Source organism: Electrona antarctica, assembly GCF_951216825.1.
Source record: "Electrona antarctica genome assembly, chromosome: 1".
Lineage (NCBI taxonomy): Eukaryota > Metazoa > Chordata > Actinopteri > Myctophiformes > Myctophidae > Electrona > Electrona antarctica.
The window spans coordinates 7,852,237-7,865,108 of record NC_136806.1 but is presented as its reverse complement, the minus strand read 5'-3'; the positions used below and the strand labels follow the sequence as shown (position 1 = coordinate 7,865,108).

Genomic DNA, 12,872 nt, shown 5'->3' with positions numbered 1-12,872 from the left:
TATTATACTGTACATATTGACCAAATGGAGAAAATAACCAATCTACAAGCTCTTATGTGAGCTTGTAGATTTCAAACTTTCAGAATTTTGGATATACACGTCTTTTTTAAATTGCATTGCATTAAATTATGATGATATCAAACATGGATATAAAACATATCAAGAGACAGCTACATTAAAAAAAAGCATGTATTTAATGTCCGACTGACCAGAAGCCGTAATAAAACGTATCCCATATCCAACGACCAGATGCCGCAGGCATGGGATATCAAATGCAGGGGCATGGATTAACCCCGCCACGAAAAAAAACACAATACCGTTACTAAAATGTGTCTTTTAAAGTGCTAAATAAAAAATAAAAATGACACACAGATAGTCAGATACCAGCATGCCCAGGGAAAAATAGCATGCCTTCTACAAACAGTACTTGTCTGAACAGGGAAGGGGGGGGGGGGGGGGGCTGGGGGGCTTTTTAGAATCTGGTCTCAGTCCTAAATTGGTTAACCCATTTTGACCTGAGATCAGATTCTAAAAATGTCTTCTACATCCTGACAGTTTACTGAAAAAGCTGTTTCTATGTCAGTCGTTCTTCGATTTTTCAAAAATGGCAGACCTACAAGCTTGTAGATCTGCTATTTTTCAATAGCTAAAGCATAACATAATGCTAACACCAAAAGGGGTTCCCGCCCAGAATTGGTTAAAAAGACAGACGACAGTTTCAAGAGACAAGAGACTAACCCTGATAATAACAGACATAATGTACATTCTGACAACCACACCATTACATGGAGATAAGGAGGCTTGGAGATAAATTATGCACCGAGGGCCGGAAAGCACGTAGAAGCGGCTGGACGGCCACAGTCAAATCTTCACAGTTGCATCGCGTTTACGCGTCCCTTTATTTGATTCTGATTGTACTTCAGAAAACGGTGCCAGTGGTTAGAACTAGCACTGAATGAGAGTTTTGCATATCAGCTGTGTGTGTGTGTGTGTGTGTGTGTGTGTGTGTGTGTGTGTGTGTGTGTGTGTGTGTGCGCGCGGACGCGCTCACGTGCGTGTCATCTTGAAGCCCTGAATCATACTTCATCACAACGATGGAGCCATGCGCCAAAAATAGCCACAGCTCAGAGGCTATATAGCTATTTCCGGGGCACGCTCATGCGCCGCCGTCGTGCGTCGAAGCAATAAATTACACATGATTGTTTTCCACTGCAGCAGCAGGCAAAGCCAGCCTCCTCCGCATCGTTGTAGGAAGGAAAAAAACTAAAAAAACGTGGCAGATCATAGACGTCCCACGGTACCACCACCGGTCTTGTGTAGAATCAACGACTCAGTCACTGTGAGCCACATGCAACGGACCTCCGCCGGTCCCACTGGAAACACTGTCTGTAGCCTCTATGGACCCGACCAGAACCCCTTTACTGTTGAGAGAGAGAGAGAGAGAGAACGAGGGGAGGGGAGAGAGAGGGAACGACGTTAGAAAACAAGAGAGAAACCGGAAAGAGATGGAGAAAGAAGGAATAAGGAAATAGAGTGAGAGAGGGAGAGAAGGGATGACAGGAAGGAAAGAAAGAAGGAAAGAAAGAAAGAAAGAAAGGATAGAAACCACAGACATGAATTCATGTGTTTGCGTAGTTAGTGAGTGAGTGAGTGAGTGAGTGAGTGAGTGAGTGAGTGAGTGAGTGAGTGAGTGAGAAAATGATTTGATGTGTTTGTACAGTATATGCAGTATACTGACTGTCTCACTCTCCCCATCGCTGCCCCTTGTGGTCTCTGAGGCGCAGTGCAGAGGAGAGCACACCCAGCACCGATCCTCCTGAGTCTGCTGGTTACCGCACAGTACCAGCAGGGGGGGAGGGGGTGATGGGAGAGAGAGAGAGAAAGAGAAAGAAAGAAAGAAAGAGAGCGAGAAAGAGAGCACAAGGGGACAGCCGGGGAGAGAAGAGCCACATTTATTCTCCTGTATTCTCTCTCTATATATTGAGCTATTAGTGTAGATTTTCGTCTTACACAAACATTGAATTCCCATTGACAATGAATGGAGAATTTACGTCATGTGTGTCTGAGCAAATCAGTATTTTTGAGGGGCGCTAGTTCAAAGTTTGTTTTGTAAACGCATTGACAATGAAGGGAAAATGTACGTCATATTGTCTCTTCTTGAGGGGCGCTAGTTCAAAGTTTGTTTTGTAAACGCATTGACAATGAAGGGTACATTTACGTCATATTGTCTCTTCATTGTTGATGGCGTTTAATGTTTGTGTTTGCACCGTTTATTTTACATCACCATTACATCACCTAATCAACATGAGTTAGACTTTAATATATTAGCGCCCCTCACTTCACACCGGTGTGATTTTTGTCCTACACAAACATTAAATTCCCATTCACAATGAATGAACAATTTTACGTCATAGTGTCTGAGCAAATAGACATAATGTCTATTTTAGCCAATGATGATGTACGATGATAACAGTGTCCCTCACTTCACACGGGTGTGATTTTATTTTATTTTTTATTTTTGAGGGGCGCTATACCCCTCCTATATACAGGTTTAATGTTTGTCTTTAGTTCAATGTTTGTTTTAAAAACGCCATTGACAACATTTACGTCATCTTGTCCCTAACACAAACATTAAATGCCATTAACAATAAAGACAATTTAATGTTTGCTTTTACATCTCCATTATATCACCTAATCATAGCAACATGAGTTAGACTTTAATATATTATCGCCCCTCACTTCACACCGGTGTGATTTTTGTACTTTTTGTAGATGTTCTTTTCACATCTGGCTTTTCTTTTGTTAATGTGTTAATTATTCTTAATGAAGCAGAGAACCAATTCAAAATAAAATAAAACTGAACTGTGATTAAAAGCAAGACGTCAAAAGGGAATAAACAAATAAATAAACAAACTGCAAAAATGCTTGGCTATGAGAACCTTGCTGTGCACGCCACTATAGAGCGCCACAGTCCCGCCCCCTTGAGAGACCCGGAAAATAATTCCCCGTTCATTTTCCTCATAGACTTTCAAAAAGTATTTATTTAAAGACGTTTATGAGAGAGTCGGACAAAGCCAACTCTTGTCGTGACAAATCATGACAATAAACGCAATGTTTTGGGCCGAACAAATAATTAGAAAGAAGAAAAAAGCGGCATGTTACATGTTGTTTTTCTTCTTTGTAATTATTTGTTTGGTCCAAAATATTGTGTTTGTTGTCATGATTTGTCACGACTCGAGTTGGCTTCGTACGACACTTAAAACAGTCTTTAAATAAATACTTTTTGAAATGTCTACGGGGAAAACGCATTGGGAATTATTTCCTTGGGCCTGGCGTCGTCATGAAAGGGGGCGGGACTGCGACGCTCTATAGAAGGTAGTGTGACAAGTGGACCACCTGCTCTAAGGACTGTGTGGGAAACAGAGTTCTGGAACTACATCTGTGGTTGAAACAGAGTTCTGGAACTACACCTGTGGTTGAAACAGAGTTCTGGAACTACACCTGTGTAAGGACTGTGTGGGAAACAGAGTTCTGGAACTACACCTGTGGTTGAAACAGAGTTCTGGAACTACACCTGTGGTTGAAACAGAGTTCTGGAACTACACCTGTGGTTGAAACAGAGTTCTGGAACTACACCTGTGGTTGAAACAGAGTTCTGGAACTACACCTGTGGTTGAAACAGAGTTCTGGAACTACACCTGTGTAAGGACTGTGTGGGGAAACAGAGTTCTGGAACTACACCTGTGGTTGAAACAGAGTTCTGGAACTACACCTGTGGTTGTCAAAGTGCGGTCCAAGGACCCTCCTCAGGGTTCGTTGAGGGGGTTCCAAATGTAGTGCAACTCTGAAAGTGTAACTCTGAGAGTGTTAAATGCGGTCCTTGACATTTACACATTTGAGAACCATTGTGCTACAATGCTGAGTTGCAGTTCACAGTACATGAGTTAATTACATTTCACCACTGCTGACCATGCAGTGTCTCCTGAGATTATTGTTGCAGTTGTATATTGCAAGTTAGCAGGGACGTAGCTGACCATTTGGTTGCCCTACTCAGGGACGTAGCTGACCATTTGGTTGCCCTACTCAGGGACGTAGCTGACCATTTGGTTGCCCTACTCAGGGACGTAGCTGACCATTTGGTTGCCCTACTCAGGGACGTAGCTGACCATTTGGTTGCCCTACTCGTAGGATATTTGTGCTTCCCCCCCTCCTGACGAGAGCGCTGCTATTCCTCATCCAGATCGGCTATTTTCTCTGTTTGTGAGGACGCACACACGGCTGCTCGTTATTACCATTACTCTGCCGCGGAGAAATTTGTTATTTTGAGGGTCGGCATGGCACTTTTTGGCACATTTTTTTGCCCCCCTCGGCGTGTTGCCCTACTCGCAGTGCGTATTGCACGTATAGGTAGCGACGGCACTGCAAGTTAGCAATACGTAGAGCATTTATTTTGAGAACGAGAGATGTCACCATTTTATATCAGCCTGATATGAGCCTCAAAAATGGTATAATAATAATAATCATGATGTTGTAGTTAGTTTGTCGTGGACACTTCAGCAGTTAATGGTCATTCCAGAGCCATCTAATAGAAGAGTTACGATATTGAGGGGGCAGAAACAATGTTCATACATTGTTTTCAACGAGGGCGGTGCAAAATAGGAGCACTGTTTTAAAGTATTGCACAGTAACAACTAAAGTCTCTGTAATGTTTATGTTGTACGATTACTACAAAACAATCTAAAATAAAGGGATTCAAGATCATTACAGCTGGGCTGTTGCCTGAGTCCAATGCATTTCTGCCTACTTCCGGGTCCAGGACTTGTCCCTATTTGTTGTCCCCATTCTCAATAGAGGTCTAGAGCCGCCATTGGACTGAAGCCCCATGAAGTGAACGGAGTTTGCGTAACTCTGTCTTACTCTATGGCTCTGGCTCATTCCTACTCGGCTCTATGAGCTCTATAACGATCTATAAGCTCACGATTGTGATTTTTCTTCTTTTTTCTTTTTATCCCACGATTTTGTAACCCATTTTTCACCCCTGTGTCAATTATCCAATGTGATCCTGGGCTCTACACACCCTCCGCCAACCTAGTCCCCATATATGGGGGACATGGGGAGAGCAACGGACTTGAACTCATGCTTCCTTCATGCCTGAGTGTCCAAGTTGCTCCTTTACACCTGACAGGGGGGAGTTTCCCTGGTTGGACGTAGCACGTGGAAGGAACACGTTATTCCATCACTTCCTTTCCCCTCCATCAGGCGCCCCGGCTGGCCAGGGGGAGGCAGTTTAGAGACCAGAATTACTGCATGGTTTTTCGTGAGGGTACCTACCCTAGGGGACACGGGGAGAACATGCAAACTCCACACAGAAAGGCCCTTTTGCCAACGATTGTGAACTTATAAGATGGTCTAGTTTGGGGTGCGCAACAACAGCATGGTGCACAGCCGACTACATACAACAACAGCATGGTGCACAGCCGACTACGTACACCAGGCTGTAAGTGTGCGACGCTATGAGGATGTAGAAGTAGATCTAGTCATCTAACCGTCTATCTCGGTGGCCACTTACGTGGGGGGCGGGGCTACCGTTTAGCTTACGGCGGCCGAGAACCGGAGAGTACACCCAATATCTGTTATCTGCATACTGATACGCGCACACACACACACACACACACACACACACACACACACACACACACACACACACACACACACACACACACACACACACACACACACACACACACACACACACACACACACACACACACACACACACACACACAGGGTGTGAAATGAAATGGAGAAAATGTCAAGAAGCATCACAGAGATGAAGTGAGGGGGCAGGGATGGGATGGGATGGGAAAGAGAAAGGAGAAACACGGGAAAGAAAGAATGAAAATCCAGAACGGATATTGTTATGTAACATACACACAAAAACAAACATGCAATGAAGACACGATGCTCTGATGGTAAGTATATCGGAAACGAGGAGAGAATGCTCGAGATGTGAGTGATTCATGCTCCGTCACACAATTCAGTTTCCACGCGTCTAAAACCCAAACCACACCAAAGGGTCGGGTTGGGACAAAACTGTTTTTAAGGTAGACCACACCACCAATACAACTCATTGAGTTGCAATGGTGTGGTCTACCTTAAAAACAGTTTTGTCCAATGAGTTGCATTGGTGTGGTCTACCTTAAAAACAGTTTTGTCCCAACCTGACCCTTTGGTGTGGTTTGGGCTTAAAATAGCCGATCTAGAAGTTCACTGCGATTGAAACAGTGGCTAAAAAACAGCCAGTCTTTGATCAACTATGACTCCCAGTCCACAATAGAGTAGGCCTACCCCAGCAATAGTTTTAATGTGTTCTTATTTTCTCTTTTTACTGTGTTTTGTATATTCTGTCCTCTCATGTCTTGCTATGTCAGTTTCGTTTAGTGTTCAATGTCCATGGGACATTAGCATCTCTGCTAAATCTGGTGTTACTTACGCTATACATGTTTATGTAATGTTCATTAATATACTCTGTCCTGTCCCAAATAAAACAATAAAGTAAAGTAAATCGCGTTGTGAACTTCTAGAGCAGCTGTTAGCGACACGCAAGGCCGTCGCACAACCACGTATGAACCAACCAAGTCTTCATGGAATGATGGTGAGTCAGAGAGCATGACTGCAGATGGACAGATGGTGTCTATCGTACGCTATGCTACGCTACGGCACGGTGCATCGTCATGCAGAGACACACACAACAGGATAGGAAAAAAGAAAAACTAACCAGGTGCTCGACAGAGATATAAACATGTGTTGATGATAAAAAAGGTTGCTCACACGAATCAAACGGGATCAAGGCATGAAGAAGAAACGATCCGGGCACTCAAGGTTAAAAAGAGGAGGATAGCCTTTATTAAATTAACCCATTTTGGGCGTGAACCCCTTTTGGTGTTAGCATTATGTTATGCTTTAGCTATTGAAAAATAGTAGATCTACAAGCTCATAGCACGCCACCGAGTGGCGCGCTACGAGCTTGTAGGTCTGCTATTTTTGAAAAATCGAAGAACCACTGACATAGAAACATAGCTTTTTCAGAAAACTGTCAGGATGTAGAAGACATTTTTTGAATCTGATCTCAGGTCAAAATGGGTTAAGAATCATTCTTGCCATGATGAAGACCGGTTAGGTCGAAACATGTTGGCATTTGCCTTTTTAATTTAATAAAGGCTATCCTCCTCATTTTAACCTTGAGTGCCCAGATTGATTATTTTTTCTTTATACGGTAACAGGATAGGTGAACACCAAGGAAGAGTGGGCACACTCGCTGTTACATTGGCTATTCATTTTCCAAAATAAACAAATATATATAATATTTCGCAAAATGTTTTTATTTCTTTCTAATTTTTTAAAGTAAAGTGTACATGATTAGAACATGCTTAAACATTTGATAATTAAGGTCTAATAGTTCTACATATTGTTACAAATCTTGTATATTTTGGGGAATAAACAAAAAAGTACCGTGCATGTTCACATCATGTATACTTTACATTACTTAAGACCATTCTTTCTAATATATTTTTTTACATTTTGGACAAAATAGCCAATATGACCCTCGTGACCACCGTACAGTATCCCACACAACAACCCTGGTTGCTAACGGTAACGGTGGAGGCATCATGTCAAAGAGGCCAACATGCTTCAGAAACAACACGCCAAAACAAAACGCCATGCTCCCTCCCGGAGGACCCTCACCCTCACAACTCTACCACGCTGTCCTGGCTGGAGCCCTGTGGGACACCAGACCACCACCACCCCGTAAAACCAGAGAGAGAGAGAGAGAGAGAGAGAGAGAGAGAGACTTTACTCCATAGAACACGCCTGATCCCAGAACACCAGTTTACATGGTCAATTTAAACCGTCTGCAAGATTCTGTTTACTTTATTTAACTAATGTTAAACCAATATTAATCTTATGTTGTTTCAGTCTGAGCTATTTGCCTTTTTTATTGATTACTGTTGACGGACGTTCTCCAATCTTAGGCACGTTCACTGTTCGTTTGATTCTGATTGGTCAATCGCTGAATTCAGCTGTGTGTTATTTCTTCATAATGACCGCTCCGCTCTATAACAGACCGATGGCTAATCAAAGACTCGGAGCGCCTGTTGCACCCTGCTTGATTTACTGCTGTTTCCAACATGATAGCCATGTAAACACACACACACACACACACACACACACACACACAATGTCATTTACAGCTACGGATTGCTCTCAAAAATGTTTTTGAAAACATTTGAGCGAGAAATGGACGAAGCAGTATACCCGAAAATGGATTCTATTTGATCGACTCACTTCCTTGTTTTTTCCGACAGTGCTGCAGCTCGGCAGACGCGGCACTTATGGTATACTTTCATTACCGCAAGCAAGGAAATACGGCTCGTTTTGTTTGTGTTTTGGGTCAATTTATTAATTTATGTAATCCCTTACGTATCTGGCCTCTCCTATATCATATCGTATCTGGCCTCCCCTACTGTATATCATATCGTATCTGGCCTCTCCTATATCATATCATATCTGGCCTCTCCTATATCATATCATATCTGGCCTCTCCTATATCATATCATATCTGGCCTCTCCTATATCATATCATATCTGGCCTCTCCTATATCATATCATATCTGGCCTCTCCTATATCATATCATATCTGGCCTCTCCTATATCATATCATATCTGGCCTCTCCTATATCATATCATATCTGGCCTCTCCTATATCATATCATATCTGGCCTCTCCTATATCATATCATATCTGGCCTCTCCTATATCATATCGTATCTGGCCTTCCCTACTGTATATCATATGGTATCTGGCCTCTCCTATATCATATCGTATGGAAACAGAGGAATCTTCAGGGACTTACAAAGTAGATGTCAGACACCTGCTGCTGCACCTCCCCCTCCAGAGAGTTATGGCTGCTGGACGCAGACAGGTGATTGGACGAGGTGACCGACGCCTGGCGGCGCACCGGTGGGAGGGAGGAGGGGGGAGGCGGGGTGTAGGGGAACTGGGAGTGGGAGTAGGAGGACACCAGGGAGTTAGAGGAGAACGTGGGGTGGATGGGCGCAAAGTGGGCGGCGGGTGGCGGGGGAGGAGGAGGAGGAGGAGGGTGCGTCGAGGGGGACGAGGAGCGAGGCGGAGGCGCGGGGGAGAGGAAGGAGGAGGACTCCGACGGCGAGGCAGGGACGTTCGGAGGGAGGGATCGTGGATCGGTGTAGGGAGGAGGGAGGGTGGAGTGCGGATGATAGGTGGAGGCGGGGATGTAGGAGGAGTAGGCGAAGGAGGAGGCTACCGAGGGAGGAAGAAGGGTGGAGGAGGCGCGTGCCGGGGACGCGGAGATGGCCGGGACATCGGCCGAGGAGGAGAAGGAGGAGGGTAGAGGATGAGGAGGAGCAGCGGTCCCTTCTGTCATCTGGGTCATGAGCTCCGTGCGTTGTGGGACCTTACTGTAGGAGGGGACAGGAGAAGACACACAGGTCACACAGGTCAGGAACGCTGCAGTAGGGTGTGTGTGTGCGTGTGTGTGTGTGCGTGCGTGCGTGCGTGCGTGCGTGCGTGCGTGCGTGCGTGCGTGCGTGCGTGCGTGCGTGTGTGTGTGCGTACGTGTACCTGAGCTCCACCTCCACAGTAATGGTCTGCTGCCTGTCAAGCACTTCCTGTTGTGATCTGAGAGCAGACGTGAAAACACCATGAGAAACGACACATGGCGTTTGGTGTAAAACACAGAGGGTGAATCTCACGTCGGAGAGCACTGTGCTGACAGTGTGCAGTATCATCACATGCTGCTGGGTCCATTTGGTTCCATCTGTACACTCTCAGAGTTCAATTGACACTGGGAATTAATGTACAGTGCAGATTGACATAATATTTCTAATTATATACCGGTACACAGATACGGCAACTCAAGAGTATGAGCAGCACGGCTTGGGTGCAGCAAGTACTGGCAGCTGAAGGGGGTCCTACTTAATTTTTCTCTCAGCCTGAAAAAACATTGAAGAAATCACCTAAAGCATGTCCTTGAAATAGAGGGTATGCTCGTGACATGATGACATCATCATCATACCCGGAAGTTACGCGAGAACGCCTACCTACTGAGTGGCGAAAAACGACTTCCTTTATCATTTGATTATAAGCCCAAAGCTTATTGATACCGGGTTACTCAAAAAAGGTTGTTATGGGGTCCTTTCGGCTAACGGTTTTCGAGCTCCATCCCTAGCCTTGACAGCCCATACATCCACACAGAAAGGGTCCTATATCTGATTGCATTAAATTACGTCAAACAACGTCAAACTCACTTTGCCACTCGATTTGCCACTCACGTTATGCGTGTGCATACCTATACCTCTGTAAAACAGGTTGAGGACATGCCTGCAGTATGATGTATGTAAGATGGTAACCCATTTAGGCCTGACGTCAACATTAAAAAAGTAGAAATCTTCTAAATCAGACAGTTTTCTGAAATACCTATGTTTCTGTCAGTGGTGTTCAATATTTCATGTCCAGGACCCCCAGAATCATGTGTATTTGGCCGCCGACCCCAATTTGAAAATATGTTGTTCCAGGGACCTCCCCATGAAGCAAAGATTTGAGTTGAAAACGTTCGCTTTGAAAGAATATGATATTCAAATATTTGAGACACATTTTCGCGATTTTTCAAAAAATAGCTCGTAGCGCGGCACTTGGTGCCGCGCTATGAGCTTGTAGAGTATAACATAATGTTTGAAATGGTAAATGGTGCATTTATATAGCACCTTTATCCAAGGCGCTTTACATAGATTGTGCATTACATTCACCCATTCACACACACATTCATACACCGATTGCGGCGGAAGCCATGCAAGGTACCAACCAGCACATCAGGAGCAATTTGGGGTTCAGTGTCTTGCCCAAGGACACTTCGACATGTAGACAGGAGGAGCCGGGATTCGAACCGCCGACCCATGGATCATTGGACGACCTGCTCTACCTCTTGAGCCACAGTCGCCCCCAAAAGCCACAGTCGCCACCAAAAGGGGTTCCCGCCCCAGAATGGGTTAAGTGAAACGGGCTGAGAACATAACGCACACGGTATTATTTTGGAATGCGTTTGTTTGGAATGCGTTTGTTTGGGTCGCGGTCGGTTCCGACGCTCTCACCGGCTGCTCGGCGAGTGCAGCTGTCTCCGGTAGCGCGGGTGATCCGGCGTGTCGAAGGGGGTTGTGGGTAACGAGTTGTTGGAGGAGAGGGTGGTGGCGATGGAGGCCGTGGTGGCGTCCTCAAAGGACGGGGGCGTGCAGGGCTGCTCCTTACCTGAGGAGAGGAGAGGAGAGAGAGAGAGAGAGAGAGAGAGAGAGAGAGAGAGAGAGAGAGAGAGAGAGAGAGAGAGAAAAAACACGGGTTAGAGTAATATAATCTCTGGAATACTAAATGGTGCATTTATATAGCGCCTTTATCCAAGGCGCTTTACACACGCATGCATTACATTTACACACACATTCATACACCGATTGCGGCGGAAGCCATGCAAGGTACCAACCAGCATATCGGGAGCAAGTTGGGGTTCAGTGTCTTGCCCAAGGACACTTCGACATGTAGACAGGAGGAGCCGGGGTTCGAACCGCCGACCCATGGATCATTGGACGACCTGCTCAACCTCCTGAGCCACAGTCGCCCCTATATATATAATACTGACTCTAAACGTCATGTTGATGGCGTCCCGTCTGTTTAACCCATTTAGTTAGGGAAATATAAAACAAATGTGGGGGAAAAAAAACCTTCCACAGCACTGCTACTCAGGCGTGGAATGCCCTCCCCCCCTTCCCTCAAAACAAGCAAATCGCTGGCTTCCTTCAAAACAGGCCTAAAAATGCACCTGTCAGCAGGTCAAAGGGAGAGGAGGTGATCGCCCCCCACCACTTTATCCTGATTATCCCCTTCCCATTTACTTCCTTCCCAACCTGCACATCAGGGGTATTCTCTTTTTTGAAGAGAGCATATGAAAGTTACAGGTATGATGTGTGCGATATAAAGTGATAGATTATCATAATGACAGTAATCCTAAATTATATTGTATCATATTCAAGGGCTTTTGGAGAGAAATTAGACAGACTCCTGCAGAGTGTGTGTGTGTGTGATGATGAGATGATATGACTTTATTAATCCCCGAGGGGAAATTGAAGCGTTACAAGAGCACAATGTGACACATAGAAAGCTAAAACTACTGGACAGACAGAAGAACACAAAACAGACACAAATGGACATAACCACACAAGACCAGGACCACCAAGGACCATATGCCATTTGGGGGGGGAGGAAGTTCTTATGCATTGGCATTGTATAGTCTGATAGCAGTTGGCATAAAAGAGAGTCCGTATCGTTCCGTGTGCATCCTCGGGGGGAGTGTGAGCCTGCGGCTGAAAGTGCTCACCCTATCTTGCAGCACACCATAGAAGGGGTGGGAGGGATTAGCCAGCGTGTGTGTGTGTGTGTGTGTGTGTGTGTGTGTGTGTGTGTGTGTGTGTGTGTGTGTGTGTGTGTGTGTGTGTGTGTGTGTGTGTATTTTCAGCTAGTGCTCGTTGACGCTCGTTCTGTCAAATAGGTCTATTCTAAGGTATAGCATATACTTGTATAGACATACCGTATATCACCCTGTGCTCATACTGTGCACAAATGTATTAGCCTACATAAATCTTTGTGTTTGAACACAAAATGCATTTGTAGAACGAAAAGAAATGTCGCGCTTGGCGCGCACGCTGTGCGGCCCTCCACACACATCCCTCCACACACAATCATCCTACAGTTGTGGCCCCCGACCTAATCTAGTTGAATACCCCTGCTGTACAT

At 45.1% G+C, this 12,872-nt stretch overlaps 1 protein-coding gene across 1 annotated transcript in view; it reads right to left on the bottom strand.

Moving 5' to 3' along the window:
* Positions 1-733: 733 nt before the first annotated feature.
* Positions 734-12,872, bottom strand: part of LOC306927619 (phosphatidylinositol 4-phosphate 5-kinase type-1 gamma-like) — a gene marked incomplete at its 3' end in the record, with an annotated part of 31,391 nt that continues 19,252 nt past the window's right edge. Inside the window, exons 12-17 of the mRNA XM_079507420.1 lie at positions 11,186-11,339; positions 9,660-9,716; positions 8,914-9,496; positions 5,570-5,644; positions 1,739-1,825; positions 734-739 (exon numbers count right to left, since the gene is read on the bottom strand). Of these exons, the coding sequence (XP_079363546.1) occupies positions 734-739; positions 1,739-1,825; positions 5,570-5,644; positions 8,914-9,496; positions 9,660-9,716; positions 11,186-11,339 (962 nt within the window). The remainder of the gene's footprint in view (positions 740-1,738; positions 1,826-5,569; positions 5,645-8,913; positions 9,497-9,659; positions 9,717-11,185; positions 11,340-12,872) is intronic.